The following is a 19080-nucleotide window of genomic DNA, read 5'->3' as shown; positions in this document are numbered from 1 at the left end:
GCCGCCTTGAGTCTCCGAAGAAGGGCGGCATATAAATCGAACCAATAAATAAATAAACAAATAAACAAATAATAAATAAATAAATAAATAAATAAATAAATACCAAAAAAAAAAAAAAGAAAGAAAGAAATGGGGGACGGAGCCTCAGATTCTTAACCTGGATTTTTGGAACAGAATCTTCTGCCACTAATTTTTCAATGTAGGAATATGAGTCACAAATTAGAGCCAGCGATATTTTTAACGGACTATATATATATTTTTTGTCTCGGTCATGCAGTTATTCTCTTAAGCAACTAAGCATGTAATTGTGCTAGAGAGAGGGAGTATGGTGGTCCGAATGAAGATGCAGTGGCTTCTCTGATTCAGTTTGGTGAACCAATGGACAGTGAAACAGAAAGGAGCGAGCAGCTTCCGAATCAGAAAAAGTCATCTGCCCAAGACTTTATACATAAAGAACAGTTGCTGGAATTAGATAGAGGTGACATGATAGCAATGTTCTGATATCTCAGGGACTGCCCACAGAAGAGGGATTCAAGCTATTCTCCAAAGCCCCTGAGGGCAGGACAAGAAGGAACGGGTGGAAACTCATCAAGGAGAGAAGCAACCTAGAACTAAGGAGAAATTTCCTGACAGTTAGAACAATGAATCAATGGAACAACTTGCCTCCAGAAGCTGTGAATGCTTCAACACTGGAAGTTTTTAAGATGTTGGATAACCATTTGTCTGAAATGGTTTAGGGTTTCCTGGCTGAGCAGGGGGTTGGACTAGAAGACCTCCAAGGTCCCTTCCAACTCTGCTATTCTATTCTATTCTATTCTATTCTATTCTATTCTATTCTATTCTATTCTATTCTATTCTATTCTATTCTATTCTATTCTATTCTACTCTACTCTACTCTACTCTACTCTATTCCTAGACTGATTGCATCTACCATTGAGATGGACCTCTGGATCTTAGGACAGCCTTTCCAAGCTAGTTGCCGTCTGAATTGTGTGGATTTCAGCTGTAGAATTTCTCCACCAGCTTGCTTGTTGTTACTCAGTTACAATTTTTGCCCAAAATTTCCTTTTTCCATTTTTTTGATCGTGTCTTAACATTTCTATGCTTATTTGTATAAACAACATCTTTATTCGCCCTCAAATTCTAATTCGATTTTTCTCCTTGTCCATCTCATCTCGGGGGGCCCCCAAAAATAGCAACCAGGGTGGAGTGAGGGACTTTTACTTGCACCCTAAATGTGAACTTCTTCTCTCGGCCTCCATGCCAGAAAAAAATCAATAGCTCCAATATGTTAGCACTCCAAACGAGCTCCAATATTACACGGCCATTAACCACACAAGCACTTAGTTATCTTCTGCCCATTAGACGGAACACCAGGTTGTAGCTTTCTACATGCTTGTATTCACCGGCGTTCTAAAAAAACAAACAAAAAAAACACAAGGCCATCACAAGTGCCGGTGACTCTGAGCTGAGTAACGGAGGATGAAATGTGTCGTCCATTTTTTTATTTAGACCTTTGAGTCTGCTGCTGTATCGGAGCACAAGGAAGGCTGAGCGCCGAAGAAATTGATGCTTTCGAATCGATGCTTTCGAACTGGGGTGTTGGAATCCCTTGGACTGCAAGGAGATCCAATCAGCCGATCCTAAAGGAATTCAATCAGTGGTGGGTTCCTCCCGGTTCGGCCTGGTTCTCCCGAGCCTGTAGCGGTGACGATATGTCGTCACCGAACCAGTTCTGCCCCCCCACCCCCCATCCCGCTCACCCCATGTCCCCCGTGTTATTCTTACCTTTTATTTGGCCCACCCCCAATCTATTGCTGCCTCCTGAGTCCCAGCTGATGGCTAGAGGGAAAAAAACTGTTTAAACTCTTGCCGTGGGGCTTCAAAGGGCCACCCTACAGCTGATCAGTGTTAAGAGAAAACAAATGAGTAGAACAATGCCTGCAAAAATACATGAGTAGATCAGTGCCTGCAAAAATACATGAGTAGATCAGTGCCTGCAAAAATAAATGGGTAGACCAGTGCCTGCAAAAATACATGAGTAGATCAGTAGAGCTCTGCAAGCAGTTAAAAGCCTGGTAGACCAGTACCTCTGCTAAATCCTAAAGAATTGTCACATGACCATCAAGCCATGCCCACAAAATAAGCCACGCCCACAGAACCGGTAGTAAAAAAAATTAGAACCCACCCCTGAATTCAATCCTGACTGTCCTTTGGAGGATAGACACTGAGGCTCAAGTACTTTGACCATGTAATGAGCAGCGGTGAGTTTCAGAAATGTTTACCACTGGTTCGTCCCGCGCGCACCTTCCGCGCATGCACCCGTCCTTCTGCGCCTGTGCTTTGCTCACGCGCGCCCCTTCCACATATGCCTCCAGCCTCAAAAATGTGCCTAAATAGGACAGCATAGAGCAGCGGTCACCAACTAGTGGTCCGCGGACCACTGGTGGTCCACAAGAAAATTTTGGTGGTCCGCAGAAAAATTACTTGCATTTTTTATATTGCACTAAATCAGGGGTCGGATACGTGCAATGAAAGTGTGTGTTGCTGCAGAGAGTCTCCCCCTTCGGGGTCTTTTTGTGTGGGTCAGAGGGGGGCAGAAATTCCGACTTGGGGTCTGCTTCAGCCTCCTGGTGTGGGGCTTTGGGCGAAGCACCACTGGTGGCGAAGAGCCAGAGAGCCTCGTTCCAGTGGGACTGCATTATCGCCTAAAACTGGCTGACTATCTCAGCCCACTGAGCCTCCAGGCGCCAGTACCTGGCCTTGCACTCCCACAGGACTTCCCTCTGCTTGGAAAGCCTATGCTCCTAGTCCTCAGTGAGATGCTTCTGCTGAGCCTCTTCTCCGTCAGATCCAATTTAAATTGAGCTCTTTTGCCAACTCTTTCTCGTGGTGGCTACTTAGCTCCAGCAACTGCTTCCTGTTGGGGCCCTAAGGAGCCTGGGTGAGCAGGCACAGAGTGGCTGGGAGGGGAGGGGCAAGTAGAGGCTGGTGAGGCACCCCTTGAGGTGAATGTCATTGAGTTGGCCACGCCCACCCAGCCACATGCCCACCTAGCCACGCCCACCCAGCCGGTCATTAGGCAGATCATATTAGTGGTCCACGGGATTTAAAATTATGAATTTAGTGGTCCCTGAGGGCCGAAAGGTTGGGGACCCTTGGCATAGAGCAGAGCTGGGTGGGCGGGCCCACCCATGATTTCCGCTACCAGTTCGGGCGAACCGATCCTAACCGGCTGAATAGCACCTCTGGATATGAGACGAGAGGACTCCTTGGAGAAGACCCTGATGTTGGGAATGATGGAAGGCCAAAGGAGAAGGGGACGGCAGAGGCTGAGAGAGTTAGATAATGTCATTGTTGCAATGAACATGGGATTGGGCAGGGGCAGTGGAGGATAGGGAGGCCTGGCATGCTATGGTCCATGGTGTCATGAAGCGTCGGACACAACTTGGCGACTGCACAACAGCAACAACTGAATCAGTGTTGACTCCTGGCCCCTGCCTAGAAAAGTCTCAGCAATTTGGGCAAGATTTTCGGAAATGGTTTGCTGTTATTTGCTTTGTAGGATGGAGAGAGAGGGATGCTCCAGGCCCTATCATCATCATCATCATCATCATCATCATCATCATCATCACCACCACCACCACCACCACTTTATTGTCATTTTATGTGTATACACAGTATACCCATACAACGAAATTCACTTAACACCCATAGATCAGGTCCAACACACGTAACAATCTCCAAACACATTCCCACCCACCACAGATTCCTCACCCCTAAACCACCCAAACATCACACAACAGACCAAGTAATGCTGTCCAACAGCTCACTGATGGTGACCCTTTAGTTCATTGTTGAGTGCAATTATAGCTCTGGGATAAAAACTATTCAGAAAATGTGTGGTCCGAGTTTTAATTGTCCTGTATCTTCTGCCAGAAGGCAACAGTCCAAAAAGATTGTAAGCAGGATGGGAAGAGTCTCTGAGAATGTTATGCAACTTTCTCAAACAGCGAGATTCGAAGATGTCGTCCAGGGCTGGTAGCTGGAGCCCAATGATATTCTGGGCAGTTTTAATGATTCTCTGTAGAGTTTTTTTGTCCACTACAGAGCTGCTCCCATACCATGCAAGAATGCTGTATGTCAGGACACTCTCAATGGTGCTGTGATAGTAGGACAGAAGTAGATGCTGAGATAGATTGATCTTCCTGAGCATTCTCAGGAAGTACAGCCTCTTCTGTGCCTTCTTCACAAGCATGTTAGCATTCATAGTCCATGAGAGGTCCTCCGAGATATAAGTGCCCAGAAATTTTAAACAAACAAACAAACAAACAAACAAACAAACAAACAAACAGGCCCATTTCCAGTCTTCCAGAACTTTTAGTAGGCCCGTTTTTCATCCTCCCCGAGCCTCCGTGCATGCCCTGCACTTACCTGCATCTAAAATGGGCCACATGGGGACTCCTGGGAGGGGAGGGGCAGGGAGGGGTGGCCGGAGCCAGCCAGGAGTGGGATTTGGGGGTTCTCCGAACTGCACAGAAACTTAGCTAAAGGTTCTCCCGAACCCCTGCGAACCCCCAGCAGCCCACCCCTGACTACCGGGCCGTGGCTTGTTCGAAACCGGGACACGGGAGAACCGGGCTAGCGCGTGTGAGGACACAAGAGTGCCCTCCACTCGCACAAATGGATTTTCACGCATGTGTGCTTGCCACTCACATGCCCTCCCCGCACGGGAGGAAGAATACAATACACTAAGCTGGAAAGGTTGGGGACCGCTGCTCTATAGAAGGTGGCTCCCCCGCGAGATTGGTAGAAGGAGCCCTGCTTTTCAAACCCACTGCTTGGCACAAAAAGGGACAGACGGTCTGGTCCCCTCACTCTAAAGAGGCGCGTCCGGGTTTCTTTCGCCGGTGCCCTTTGCACAAATGACGTGCAAAACCCAGCCCCGTGTGTGGGAGTACTTTGTCTTCTCCAAACATTGCCCCCGGCAGCCCTCCTGCCTCTCCCGCGGCTCTCGAAGCCATTTGGAGGCTCGACAAACAGATCCGAGCAGCAGCTGATAAGGCAGCCGTTGCTCTTCCAATATGCTCCCGTGACGTCACCGCTTCTGGTTCTGCGATGCGCAAAGCAACCAGACTGATCTTTCAAGCCACGGGATAGATCAGGAATCTTAGGATCCGTTCTACATTTAGAGGAGTAGATCCAGTGGTGGGTTGCTACCGGTTCAGCCCGGTTCGGGCGAATTATTGGCGGTGGCGGGAGGCTCCGCCCACCCGCCCAGACATCATCAAATACGCTCTGCGCATGCACGGAATGTTCAGCGCATGCACAGAAACGCCGTGCGCTCGCAAAGCAAGCACCATGCTCATCCACATGCTCCCAATAGCGAACTGGTAGCGCCGGGATTTGAAACCCACTACTGAATAGATCGTCTAGGGAGCCCAAAATTTCCCTTGCTGAGCGAGACACCTGTGAAGTGAATGTTGCGCCTCGTTCTACGACTTCTCTGGCCAAAGTTGTAAAATGAATCGCTGCAGTTGTGAAGTCGGCAACGAAGTTGTCGAGCAATTCTGGCTTCCCCGTCGACTTTGCTTGTCAGAAAGTCACCAAAGGATATCGCGTGACTCCCCCCCGCCCCCCCGGGACACTGCGGCCGTCATAAATACGAGTCGGTTGCCAAGGGTCTGAATTTTAATCACGTGACCACGGGGATGCTGCAACGGTTGTAAGAATGAAGTGTGTTACAAGTCAAGGGCTGCCTGTAACTGCAAATGGTCATTAAATGAACTGCTGTAAGTTGAGGACTTGACTTATAAGCATTCATTTAGTGACCGAAGTTACAACGGCACTGAAAACAGTGACTTATGATGGTTTTTCACACTTACAACCATTGCAACATCCTCGTGGTCACATGATCAGAATTAGAATAGAATAGAATAACAGAGTTGGAAGGGACCTTGGAGGTCTTCTAGTCCAACCCCCTGCTTAGGCAGGACACCCTATTTCAGACAAATGGTTGTCCAATCTCTTCTTGAAAAACTTCCAGTGTTGGAGCATTCCCAACTTCTGGAGGCAAGTTGTTCCACTGATTCATTGTTCTCACTGTCAGGAAATTTCTTGGCAACTGTCTCATATTTACGACGCTTGAGGTGTGCTGGGGTCACGTGATCCCCTTTTGCGACCTTCTGACCAGCAAAGTCCATGAAGAAGCCAGATTCACTTAACAACCGTGTCACTAGCTTAATGGCGGCAGTGATTCACTTAACAATTGTGGCAAGAAAGATCATGAAATGGACCAAAACTCACTCAATTACTTAGCCAGCAGAAATTGTGGGCTCCATTATGGTCGTAGATCAAGAACTGTAGTGATCTTTCTCTTTCTCCCATCTTTTCGTTCCCTTTGTGTGAGTGAGGGGGAAGATTAGAGCTTCCAAATCTAGCCTGCAAAAAACTGGACAAGCACCAGGGGCATCAGATCAGAGGTGGGTTTCAGCAGGTTCTGACCAGTTCTGGAGAACCGGTAGCAGAAATTTTGAGTAGTTCGGAGAACCGGTAGTAAAAATTCTGACTGGCCCCGCCCCCATCTATTCTCTGCCTCCCGAGTCCAAGCTGATCAGGAGGAAATGGGGATTTTGCAGTATCCTTCCCCTGGAGTGGGGAGGGAATGGGGATTTTGCAGTATCCTTCCCCTGGAGTGGGGTGGGAATGGAGATTTTACAGTATCCTTCCCCCCTGGAGTGGGGTGGGAATGGGGATTTTGCAGTATCCTTCCCCTGGAGTGGGGAGGGAATGGGGATTTTACAGTATCCTCCTGGAGTGGGGAGGGAATGGAGATTTTACAGTATCTTTCCCCTGGAGTGGGGAGGGAATGGGGATTTTACAGTATCCTTCCCCTGGAGTGGGGAGGGAATGGGGATTTTGCAGTATCCTTCCCCTGGAGTGGGGAGGGAATGGGGATTTTACAGTATCCTCCTGGAGTGGGGAGGGAATGGAGATTTTACAGTATCCTTCCCCTGGAGTGGGGAGGGAATGGGGATTTTGCAGTATCCTTCCCCTGGAGTGGGGTGGGAATGGGGATTTTTCAGTATCCTTCCCCTGGAGTGGGGAGGGAATGGAGATTTTACAGTATCCTTCCCCTGCCACGCCCACCAAGCCATGCCCACCAAGCCATGCCACGCCCACCAAGCCACACCGACAGTAAAAAATTTGGAAACCCACCGCTGCACCAGATGCGGTCTGTTTGGTGTCCTGCAGTGGCTGTCTGGGTATTTGTAGTCCCAAATCCGGGAGTCCTGGGCGGGGGAACGTTTACTATCCAGCCTGAGAAGGAAAAGAGATTCCTTCAAAAGCTTGCTCGCTTCCTCGTTATGAGAGATTCTCCTCTCATGACTTCAGTTCTTCTCCAAAAGATAGGATGCAACCTACTGAGATTTGGAACTGAGGGACTGTCTCTTACTGGTCACATCTACCCGACCCACTAGAGCGCGGGAAGGCAAGCAATGTTGTGGTCCCATCCAGAGGTGGGATTTAATTTATTTATTGGTTTGATTTATATATGCCACCCTTCTCCGGACACTCAGGGCGGCTTACAATGCGTTAAGCAATAGCCTTCATACTTTTGTATATACCTGCTTAGTAGGGCTTTCGTCCCCGTCCCCCCCAAAGCGGTGTTCTATTTCATACAAAGTCAGCTTATTGCCCCCACAAACCGGGTCCTCATTTTACCTACCTCGGAAGGATGGAAGGCTGAGTCAACCTTGAGCCTGGTGAGAATTGAACTCGCAGTAATTGCAGGCAGCTGGCAACTAAGTACTACCTTAACAGCAGCAGTTTAGTCCACTGCGCCACCAGGATTCACTTACGTTCCGTACTGGTTCGAAATGTGAGCGTGCTCCTCTGCGCATGTGCACAGCCTTCCGCGCATGCTCTTTGCTCATGCGTTACATCTGGGCTGGTGGGCGGAGCCAGTGGTGAAATCCACATTTTTTTTTACTACCGGTTCTGTGGGCATGGCTTGGGCGTGGCGTGGCTTGGTGGGCATGGCAGGGGAAGGATCCTGCAAAATCTCCATTCGCTCCCCACTCCTGGGGGAAGGATATTGCAAAATCTCCATTCCCACCCCACTCTGGGTCCAGCCAGAGGTGGTATTTGCTGGTTCCCTGAACTACTCAAAATTTCCGCAACCGGTTCTACAGAACCTGTCAGAACCTGCTGGATTTCACCCCTAGGCAGAGCTTGCACACAGTCGTCACTACCCGGTTCACCCGAACCCGACAGAACTGGCTAAATCCCACCACTGGTCCCATCCCCTAGGACAGGGGTGTCAAACTCAAGGCCAACTAACCAGGAGGGACACGGGTCCAGTAAACATGTGGCCACACTAAGTCTCCCCAGAATCCTGTCCACGTCATCAGGGGTCACAGAGTCAAACTCTTCCCAGATAACATTCTCAAGACTATTCCTCGTCACCCTGCCCGAATCTACCCAGTCAGAGTCCAACTCCCCCCGGATCTGAGCGATTTTGTCATACAGATATTGACCGAAATCCTCCGCCCTGCCTTCCAAATATGTGCAAGGGGAACCTTTACCTTTACCCATCTTTATTTCCTAGCCAAGGAAGCCAAGCATTGTTCAAATGCATTTCCTTGGTCAGGTGGCCAGCAGGACTATATGCCAAGATGCATGGAACCCTGTTACATTCCCACCCAAGTGGTACCTATTTATCTACTCACATTTGCATGCTTTCGAACTGAGAGGAGCTGGAGAAAGGAACGGGAGCTCACCCGTCACACGGCACTCGGGTCTCGAACTAAGCTCAGGGTCTTTACCCTCTGAGCCATTGCGTCCCAGATGCTCTGAAATCAGTGTCAACTCTATGAGACCACCCTGATCTTCTCCAGGTCCTTCAGAATTTCCAATGGTGTATCCATCACTGCTGTCCATGGGTCGATTCTCCTTGCTGCTGGTCCTTCTTTCCTCCACTTTCCCCAGAATTACGGACTTCTCAAGGAGCTGCATAATTTTGTATTTTATATGCGTAATTTTGTGTTTTATATGCATATTTTTGGTTTTACTGTATATGTCCAAAGCGATCTGAACCGGCTGAATCCCTGGTTATCCTAAGTTTAAGTTCTAAACTGAGCCTTTTCCTTGAGGGATGGACGGAATACGTGCCACCAAGTTAGTGTCCATTCTTACAAATTAGATAGATTTTTTTTTTTAATTAGAGAATTAGAGATGTCTCAAAACAATGCACAGGTACTCCTCGACTTACGACCACAATTGAGCCCAAAATTTATGTGGCTAAGTGAAGCATTTGTGAGTTTTGCCCCATTTTATGACATTTCTTTCCACCGTTGTGAAATGAATCATTACAATTGTTAATTTAGGAACACGGCGGTTAAATGAATCTGGTTTTGCTTGTCATAAAGTCATAAAAGTGGATCACAAGACCCTGGAACAAAGCAACCACCTTAAATATGAGTCGCTTACTGGTCGTCTGAATTTGTATCACGTGACCCTGGGGAGGCTACAATGGTTGTGAGTCTGAAAAAAAGACTTTGAACCAGTCAGTAAATCTCAAATCATCTTACCTTACAGATTTTTTGGCGTTTATGTGTGAAGCCTCTACTGTACTGCCTTTATTTTCTGAGAAAAACTGGACTAAAATGGTAAATGCAAAAATAAACTAGATGAGATGAGATGAGGAGAGGGGAGGGGAGGGGAGGGGAGGGGAGGGGAGAGGAGAGGAGAAGAGAAGAGAAGGGAAGGGAAGGGAAGGGAAGGGAAGGGAAGGGAAGGGAAGGGAAGGGAAGGGAAGGGAAGGGAAGGGAAGAGAAGAGGAGAGGAGAGGAGAAGAGAAGAGAAGAGAAGAGAAGAGAAGAGAAGAGAAGAGAAGAGAAGAGAAGAGAAGAGAAGAGAAGAGAAGAGAAGAGAAGAGAAGAGAAGAGAAGAGAAGAGAAGAGAAGAGAAGAGAAAGAGAAAGGTTCTCCTCGCATATATGTGCTAGTCGTTCCCAACTCTAGGGAGCGGTGCTCATCTCTGTTTCAAAGCCGGAGAGCCAGCGCTGTCCAAAGACGTCTCCATGGTCATGTGGTCGGCATGACTCAACACCAAAGGCGCATGGAACACTGTTCCCTTCTCACCAAAGGTGGTCCCTATTTTTTCTACTTGCATTTTTTACCTGCTTTCGAACTGCTAGGTTGGCAGAAGCTGGGACAAGGAACGGGAGCTCACCCCGTTACACGGCACTAGGGATTCGAACTGCTGAACTGCCGACCTTTCGATCGACAAGCTCAGCGTCTTAGCACCCAGTCCCAGATAAGATAAGATAAGATAAGATAAGTAAACATTTCTTGTTTTAATAAGTTAACCAAAAAAACAAACGACTGCTTGCTTGAAATTCTTAAACCAATATTATTGTAAGGAATTCTAATTCTTTAAGGAAACTTTAAGGATTATTGGCAGTATGGGTGAAAAAAAGCAATATGGTAGCCATGTCATACAGCTAGTCCTTGACTTACGACCACAAGGGAGCCCCAAAATTATCTTGCTAAGCAAGACCGTTGTTAAGTGAATTTTGCCCTATTTTATGACCTTTTTTGCCACAGTTGTTAAGTGAATCACTGGTGACATTAGCAACACAGTCGTTAATCTGGCTTCCCCATTGACTTTGCTCGTCAGAAGGTCACAAAAGGGGGTCCCATGATCTCGGGACACTGCAACGGTCATAAATATGAGTCAGTTGCCAAGCATCTGAATTTTGATCACGTGACCATGGGGACGCTGCAACGGTCGTAAGTATGAAAAATGGTCATAAGTCACATTTTTCAATGCCATTGTAACTTTGGACGGTCGCTAAACAAACTGTTGTAAGTTGAGGACTATGGGTACATAAAAACCAGGCAGAGTGTTGATTATTCCTGTGGCCACCATCTTGCCTTTTTGGACCACACTTTGGTCAATAGATGCAGTGTTCCAAAAGTTCATATCCCTGCAGTATATGAGAAACGCTCATAGACTGTGTATTCCCTGTGTCTTTCCTTCATTCTTTCCTTTTCTAATGTTTTGTTATTATTGTTCCTTTGTGGTCTGTTTAATAAAGGCCCCCAGTTTTTTAATAGTCTAAAACGAAAGGCACCCTAATCTTTCTACCCAAGCATCTTCGCCTTCCAACCCTTCTTTGTATCCTAAAAATTTGTAGAGATTCTCAGTCATTCAGGTCCTGGTTGTCCCAAAGGTGCTTTTTCAAGGGGCAACTGGACTTTCTTGTTTCTTCTTTTGAAGACGTTTCTCTTCTCATCCAAGAAGCTTCTTCAGCTCTGACAGGATGGTGGGGAGTGGAAGGATTGATATTCCTTGTAGACAGCAGGTCATTTGCATCCTTTTAGAGGGTCCTTGAAGCACTTGGAGGTTTATCTGTGTCCTCAGGGTCACGTGAGTTAGTGCTCCTAGTTCCTGTAGTCTGCAATTTTTCTTCTAGAAATCCATTCCTACTTTCACACCATTCAAAGGATGTTCATCCCAAATTATATAGCTATAAGTTTGTAGAGATTCTGAGTCATCCAGGTCACGGTTGTCCCAAAGGTGCTTTTTCAGGAGGCCGCTGGACTTTCTTGGGTTTTTTTTCTTTTGAAGACATTTCGCTTCTCATCCAAGAAGCTTCTTCAGCTCTGACAAGATAGGGTTAGTACCTTGGAGTATTCATTTCTAAAGATCTAAGTGCCAGAGCCAACTGTGACAACATTGCCAAAAAGGCATTAAGAGTTGTTAGCCTAATCTTGCATAGCTTCCTTTCTGGTAATATTGTTCTACTAACTAGAGCATACAAAACCTTTGCTAGACCAATTCTCGAATACAGGTCATCTGTCTGGAACCTGCACTGCATATCGGACATTAATACAATTGAGGGAGTCCAGAGATATTTCCCGAAAAGAGTCCTCCACTCCTCTACCTGCAACAGAATCCCTTATGCCACCAGACTTGAAATTTTGGGCTTAGACAACTTAGAACCACGCCGACTTCGGTCTGACCTAAGTGTAGCTCATAAAATTATCTGCTACAACATCCTACCTGTCAATGACTACTTCAGCTTCAACCGCAACAATACACGAGCACACAATAGATACAAACTTAAGGTAAACTGCTTCAAACTCGATTGCAGAAAATACGACTTCAGCAACAGAGTGGTCAATGCCTGGAATGCAGTACCTGACTCTGTGGCTTCTTCCCCAAACCCCCAAAACTTTAACCTTAGACTGTCTACTGTCGACTTCACCCCATTCCTAAGAGGTCTGTAAGGGGCGTGCATAAACACACCAGCGTGCCTTCCGTCCCTGTCCTACTGTCCCTTTTGACTCGTATCCTTTTCATGTATTCAAATCATGTTTATACTTTTATCTGTTATTTTATATATGCTTGACAAATAAGTAAGTAATTAAGTAAGTAAGTTAAGTAAATAAGTAAGTAAATTAAAAAAAAAATAGTGGGGAATGGAAGGATTTATATTCCTTGCAGACAGCTGGTCATTTGCATCCTAGGAAGCGAAACGTCTTCAAAAGAAGAAAGAAAGAAAGAAAGAAAGAAAGAAAGAAAGAAAGAAAGAAAGAAAGAAAGAAAGAAAGAAAGAAAGAAAGAAAGACGGAGGGAGGGAGGGAGGGAGGGAGGGAGAGAGGAGGTTGATTGTGAAGAATGGAAAGAAAGAAGGAAGGAAAAGGAAGAAAAAAGGAGAGGAAGGAAGGGAGAGATGGGAAGAAGGATGGAAGGAAAGTAAGAAAGAGAGGAAGTAAGAAATAAGAAAGAAAAAGAAAGAAAGAAAGTGTTTGAGAAGGAAGGAAAGAAAGATTGAAAAGGAAGGTAAAAGGAAAGAGAAAGCAAGAAAGCAAGAGATTGAGAAGGGAGGAAGGAAAGAGAAAGAAAGAAAGAAAGAAAGAAAGAAAGAAAGAAAGAAAGAAAGAAAGAAAGAAAGAAAGAAAGAAAGTCCAGTTGCCTCTTGAAAAATCACCTTTGGGGGATATCCGAAAGGTTGCATTTCCCTAGCAAAGACTTTTCCAACGAGGTGGGAGAACGCCTGCATCCCTTGTTTGCTCACAAATTGTTAGATAAGCATTACTTTTCTTCTGGAGATGATTTCTACTCCTGGAGTCAAAAGACCATGAAATTTAATTTTACGCCTATTTGACCAGGATCAATTTGGGCTCCAAATCAATGTGAGAGATAAGACTCAATGGGCGCCAGGCGGTTTGGCAGCTGGAGCTGCGGAGCGCGGAGGGAACTCAGTGGCCATAACACTTGAAAATCGCCCAGGAAGTCCACCATTAAGGTGAGTCCCTATCGCCCATCCTCGCTGGCTCCTTGTCGACGGTGTTCTCTGGTTGCCGGGCACTAAAGCAAACCCAAGCTTTGTTTACGGAGTCTACGATTACAATGCAGGCTCCAAATATTTGCTAGTCTGCAATCTTGCAGCTCCACTATAAATACTTTGGCTCCAGGTGGATGGGCGGAAAACTAGCAGAGAAGGAAGCAGAGGGGGATTACCTGCAGAGATCAGGTAAGCATCCTGGAGATTATTGGTGGCGAGTGGTGGTGGGGGGGACTGGCCTTTTAGTCACTGGCTTCTTGGCTAAAGATCATTTAGTGGAGCAAAATGAAGAGTACAGCCTTAATTAAGCATCTACACAGATGTCTCCTCTCTGGTTCTTAGAATAGAATAGATTAACAGAGTTGGAAGGGACCTTGGAGGTCTTCTAGTCCAACCCCCTGCCCAGGCAGGAAACCCTACACCACTTCAGACAAATGGTTTTCCAACATCTTCCTAAAAACTTCCAGTGTTGGAGCATCCACAACTTCTGGAGGCAAGTTGTTCCACTGGTTAATTGTTCTCACTGCCAGGAAATTTCTCCTTAGTTCTAAATTGCTCCTTGATTAGTTTCCACCCATTGCTTCTTGTCCTGCCTTTTGGTGCTTTTGAGAATAGCTTGACTCCCTCTTCTTTGTGGCAGCCCCTGAGATGTTGGAAGACTACTATCATGTCTCCCCTAGTCCTTCTTTTCATTAAAGCAGACATAGCAGGTTCCAGCAACCGTTCTTTATATTATTTTGGCCTCCAGTCCCCTAATCATCTTTGTTGCTCTTGTCAGCATTCTTAAGAAGTCCCTGAAATAGGTCTACTGATGACTTTTGTATCGTTCCAAAGCAACCCAAGGATCAAGGGGATAGCAGAGGTCCAAACTGACTGTTTTAAGACTTAAAACTCCAGGCCACTTTCATGCTGGGTGGGAGGAAGAGGAGTGGACTATTTCTAAAGTTTTCTGAAAAGAATGCCTTTGTCAGGTGGAATCAGGACAGTTTTCATAGCAGTAAAGGGGTCCTAAAAGTAAAAGTAAAAGGGACGCAGTGGCTCAGGGGCTAAGATGCAGAGCTTGTTGATCGAAAGGTCGGCAGTTCAGTGGTTCGAATCCCTAGGGCCACGTAACGGAGTGAGCTCCCGTTGGTTATCCCAGCTTCTGCCAACCTAGCAATTCGAAAGCAGGTAAAAAATGCAAGTAGAAAAATAGCGACCACTTTTGGTGGGAAGGGAACTGAGTTCCATGCGCCTTTGGCGTTGAGTCATGCTGGCCATATGACCACGGAGACATCTTCGGACAGCGCTGGCTCTTCGGCTTAGAAACGGAGATGAGCACCGCCCCCTAGAGTCGGGAACGACTAACACGTATGTGCGAGGGGAACCTTTACCTTTACCTTAAGGGGGTCCTTGTTTAGCCTGCCTTGTGCAATGCTCATGTTCTATCTGCAGGGCCTGAACAAGACAGCAAGGAGAATTCAGAATAATATTATTAGGTGGCCTGAATCATATAGTCCAACCTGGGCAACTTAAGACCTGTAGACTTCAACTCCCAGAGTTCCCCAGCCAGCCCTGGATGAAAGATAGTGGCAAATACATTCAATAGTCTCTCTCTCTACATTTTGCTCTCTTCCCCCCCCCCCCAGTGAAATAGCTTTTGCTAAAGAACTTTGGTCTTTGGTCTATTCTGGGTTTGAAAGTGTTGGTTTTAACAGAATAAGAGAGTTGGAAGGGCTTTGGGGTCTTTTAGTCCAACCCCCTGCAAAAGCAGGAGACCCTATACTTGAGATGGCGAACCTATGGCACGCGTGCCTGAAGTGGCATGCAGAGTCATGTCACCTGGCACTGCTGAATCTCCTATTCGTCTTCTGGGTTTCTGGTGCGCATGCGTGCCAGAGGTAGTGTTGTGGCCCGTCAGCAGCCTGTGCAGCTAGTAGCTGATTCCGACAGCGAGGAGGCTGGTGTGGTGCTGCTCTAGCAGCCTGTGCAGCTGGCACTCAAGTCAGACAATGAGGAGGCTGGAGAAGATGTGGTGCCAGAGGCGGGGATTCAGCCAGGGCCTTCAGAACCTCCAGAAGCTCCCATAAGCGAAGAGGAAGAAGAGGAGGAACCTTTTCTTGATGCACGGGCGCGCAGAGCTGCCAAAAGGAGGAGTGGCTCCTCAGGAGGAGGTCTCCTCGAGAGTAAGGCTTGGGGCTAATTGGCCACGCCCTTAGCCTATTTAAGGAAGGACGATGGCAATTTGCAGGGAACAACTTCGTTGGATCTTAGTTTTTTTTATCAGTGTCCTGCAAATTGCTTCTGGGCTTTCTGCCAATCCTAGTAAGATTACGATTATTTATTCTTTGGATTCTTGTAGGCTGTTAAGAAAGTTAATTAACAGTCTTTGTTTGAAAAAGAATGATTTAATTTAGTAAACTAAGGTTTGTACAGACTTTGTGTGTGCTGCGTTCTTTGGGGTCCGTAGCTGGGGCAGAACAGGTAGGTTTCAGCAGGTTCTGACCAGTTCTGGAGAACCAGTAGCGGAAATTTTGAGTAGTTCAGAGAACTGGCAAATACCACCTCTGGCTGGTCCCAGAGTGGGGAGGGAATGGGGATTTTGCAGTATCCTTCCCTTGGAGTGAGGAGGGAATAGGTGGGTATCCTTCCCCTGCCATCAAGCCACACCACGCCCACCAAGCCATGCCCACAGAACCAGTAGTAAAAAAAAATTGGATTTCACCACCGGTCACAAGCCAACCAACTTTCTTTTTCTTTCTTGGTGGCTCCATTTTGGTCTCCAGGGTTTGTCCCTAGAAAGAGGTGGTGACAATGTTGATACGGCCTAGTCTCATTGTGTCTTTTGTTTTCCAACAGCAGACTCTCATTTTTTCGTGGGTATTTGTTTGATCCAGAAGGTCAAGCCTTTGAACAGCGAAGAGGAAAAAGATGGCAGCCGGGGTGATACAAACTCTAAGCAAGTTCAGGCTACCCACAGAATTCCAGCATCCATTTCTGACCTCCATAGCTGGCCAGGAGATGAGTTTCCAGTATTTCTCTGGAGAAGACGACACTGAAGAGGAAGAAGAAGATGAGGCGGAAGAGGAAGGGAGGGAAGAGATGGAACTAGAAGAAGATCTTGTGAGCTCTGCGCACGAAGATGCCACCATGGAGGTCAACCCCAGCGTCAACAACACGAAAAAGACCTTGCAGCTCCTCCAATTTGCTGAACGCATCAGCAACGACATCCAGAAGTATTTTGGCAAGAAAAACAAAGGGCAGGATGAGGAGGAAGAGGTGGAGGAAAGCAGCTGCAACGCTTACGAGGACTTCTACTCCCCACCACTGCCAGGACGAGCAATATCCTACACAGACCTAATCAGGATTTCTCAGCATGGGGAGATGGAGGATGAAGAAGATTCTTCTGACTCCCACAAGACTTTTGAGCAGCTCTGGAGATCCCTGTGTGGGAAAGACGAAAAGTTGGGCCCCCTGGCTGAACTTTTTGAGTATGGTTTTTGTAGGTGTCTTCAGCGGCATCTCTCTCCTGATAATAAGAAATTGATGAGGCTGGAGAGGAAATTTGCGCACGTTACCCCCATGCAGAGCAGGAAGCTACCTCAGTCCTTCTGGAGGGAGCCGACGGTCAGCCCCATAGGCACCCCTAATGGCAACCCTCCTGATTTTAGTGATCTACTGGCTAATTGGACTTCTGAATCTGGCCAGGAGGAGCTGAACGCCAGCCGAGAGCATCTTGGTGAGGTCACTGGTGATGGACACTGAGAAGTGATGGACACTGAGAAGTGGACTCTAAGGAACCAAAAGAGGGGTGAAAAACTTCATTTGCCCATTGGCAGCCTTCCTTTCTCTTCATCGGTTCATTGTGTATATTTCTAAAGACATATTCAGATAAATGTTGGTCTCTTCCAGTACTTTCCCCTCCCAAGAAAGCAACGAGGGGTTGGGAATCTAGGACTAGTACTGATTACGTTATCTAGTTGGGTATTGAAACATCTGCAAGAAAAATAAGCAAGCTCAGAGAGCACCAAGGACCCCTCGAATCTATGACTTTCCAGATGTTGATTAAATTACTGCCTCCTCTCCAAGCATCCCTCAGCTGGTCTGGTCAATGCTGCCTGTAACTGTAATCCAATATTTTTGTGGGGAGGCATTGAATTGCTCACTGATGAAACATGACTTTGAGTGTTGTTTTTGGGCAATGGTGGTAATTAGAATTGAGATTTGGTGAGCTTGACAGTTTAATCCTAGGTAGAGGCAGATGTTTCTCTATCGGGGTGCAAAGAGAAAATATCTGCTGTGAACTCCGCATAGGCATCAGGAAGGGCATCCGGCCAGTAAATGCTCAGCTCCATCCAGTCGCTCAGATTCTACCCCAAATTAAGGGATTACAGGGTTGTAAAAAGGGAGGTTTTTTTAAAAAATGGTGAGATGGATGTGAGAAGGCTTTTGGAACTGAGGATGGCGCTTAAAGGTAAAGGTAAAAGTTCCCCTCGCACATATGTGCTAGTTGTTCCCGACTCTAGGGGTAGTGTTCATCTCTGTTTCAAAGCCGAAGAGCCAGCGCCAGACGTCCGAAGACGTCTCTGTGGTCACGTAGCCGGCATGACTCAATGCCAAAGGCGCACGGAACGCTGTTCCCTTCCCACCAAAGGTGGTTCCTATTTTTCTACTTGCATTTTTTACCTGCTTTCGAACTGCTAGGTTGGCAGAAGCTGGGACAAGTCACGGGAGCTCTCACCCCGTTACACGGCACTAGGGATTCGAACCGCTGAACTGCTGACCTTTCGATCGACAAACTCAGCGTCTTAGCCATTGAGCCACCACGTCCCTATTGAAGGTCCAATTTTGTGAGATGGGCTGAGATCAACCTAAAAGCCCATCTCACAGAAGGTCCAATTTTGTGAATTGGGCTTTCATGTTAATCTCAGCCCTTACTGGCCAATGTGGAGGCAAACAAATTGAGAGATGTCCAAGGAACATGTTAACAGTCTAGAATAGGAGCCATAAATGGAAAGCTCCAGACCCCTCCCCCAATCCCTGAACTTTCTTTTTTAATGGGATGGAAGAGGGAAAATATGAAAATATACCTCAGGGTTTGGCAGCATTTAGTTGATCTTCTCTGAAGTTCAGAAAAAAAACAGGGAGAAAATTGCTTCATACTGGATGAAAGTGGGACTATCTAGATCAGCGGTCACCAACTGATGGTCCGTGAGAAAATTTTGGTGATCCGCAGAAAAATTATTTGCATTTTTTATATTGCACTAAATCAGGGGTCCTCAAACTACGGCCCCTGGGCTGGATACATGCAATGAACGTTTGTGTTGCTGTAGGGACTCCCCCCCCTTCGGGGGTCTTTTTGTGTGGGTCAGAGGGGAGAAGAAATTTGGGGTCTTGGGGTCTGCTTCAGACTCCTGGTGTGGGGCTTTGGCCGAAGGCTGGAGGGAAGCACCGCTGGTGGCGAAGAGCTGGAGGGTCTCGTTCCAGAGGGACTGCCTCATGATGGACTGCCTCCAGCCAGTCTGGAACTGGCTGATCATCTCAGCCCACTGAGCCTCCAGACACTGGTACCTGGCCTTGCACTCCCACAGGTCTTCCCTCTGCTTGGAAAGCCTATGCTTGTAGTCCTCAGTGAGGTGCTTCTGCTGAGCCTTCTTCTCGGTCAGATCCAATTTGAACTGAGCAGCTGTTTTGCCAACTCTTTCTCGTGGTGGCTGCTTAACTCCAACAGCTGCTTCCTG

The 19080-nt window shown here is 47.0% G+C and overlaps 1 protein-coding gene across 1 annotated transcript; it reads left to right on the top strand.

Annotated features, from left to right (window-relative positions):
- The first annotated feature begins 13494 nt into the window (after positions 1 to 13494).
- PERCC1 (proline and glutamate rich with coiled coil 1) lies at positions 13495 to 17104 on the top strand. Its single transcript, XM_070955457.1, is given in 3 exon segments — positions 13495 to 13549; positions 16199 to 16266; positions 16268 to 17104. Coding segments are annotated over 3 exon segments (960 nt in total).
- The last annotated feature ends 1976 nt before the right edge of the window (positions 17105 to 19080 follow it).

This window comes from Pituophis catenifer, unplaced genomic scaffold (genome assembly GCF_029215685.1).
Source record: "Pituophis catenifer annectens isolate HBS135680 unplaced genomic scaffold, rPitCat1.0.hap2 SCAF_16, whole genome shotgun sequence".
NCBI classification, from domain to species: domain Eukaryota; kingdom Metazoa; phylum Chordata; class Lepidosauria; order Squamata; family Colubridae; genus Pituophis; species Pituophis catenifer.
The sequence above is the reverse complement of the archived record's forward strand: the minus strand, read 5'-3'. Positions and strand labels throughout refer to the sequence as shown.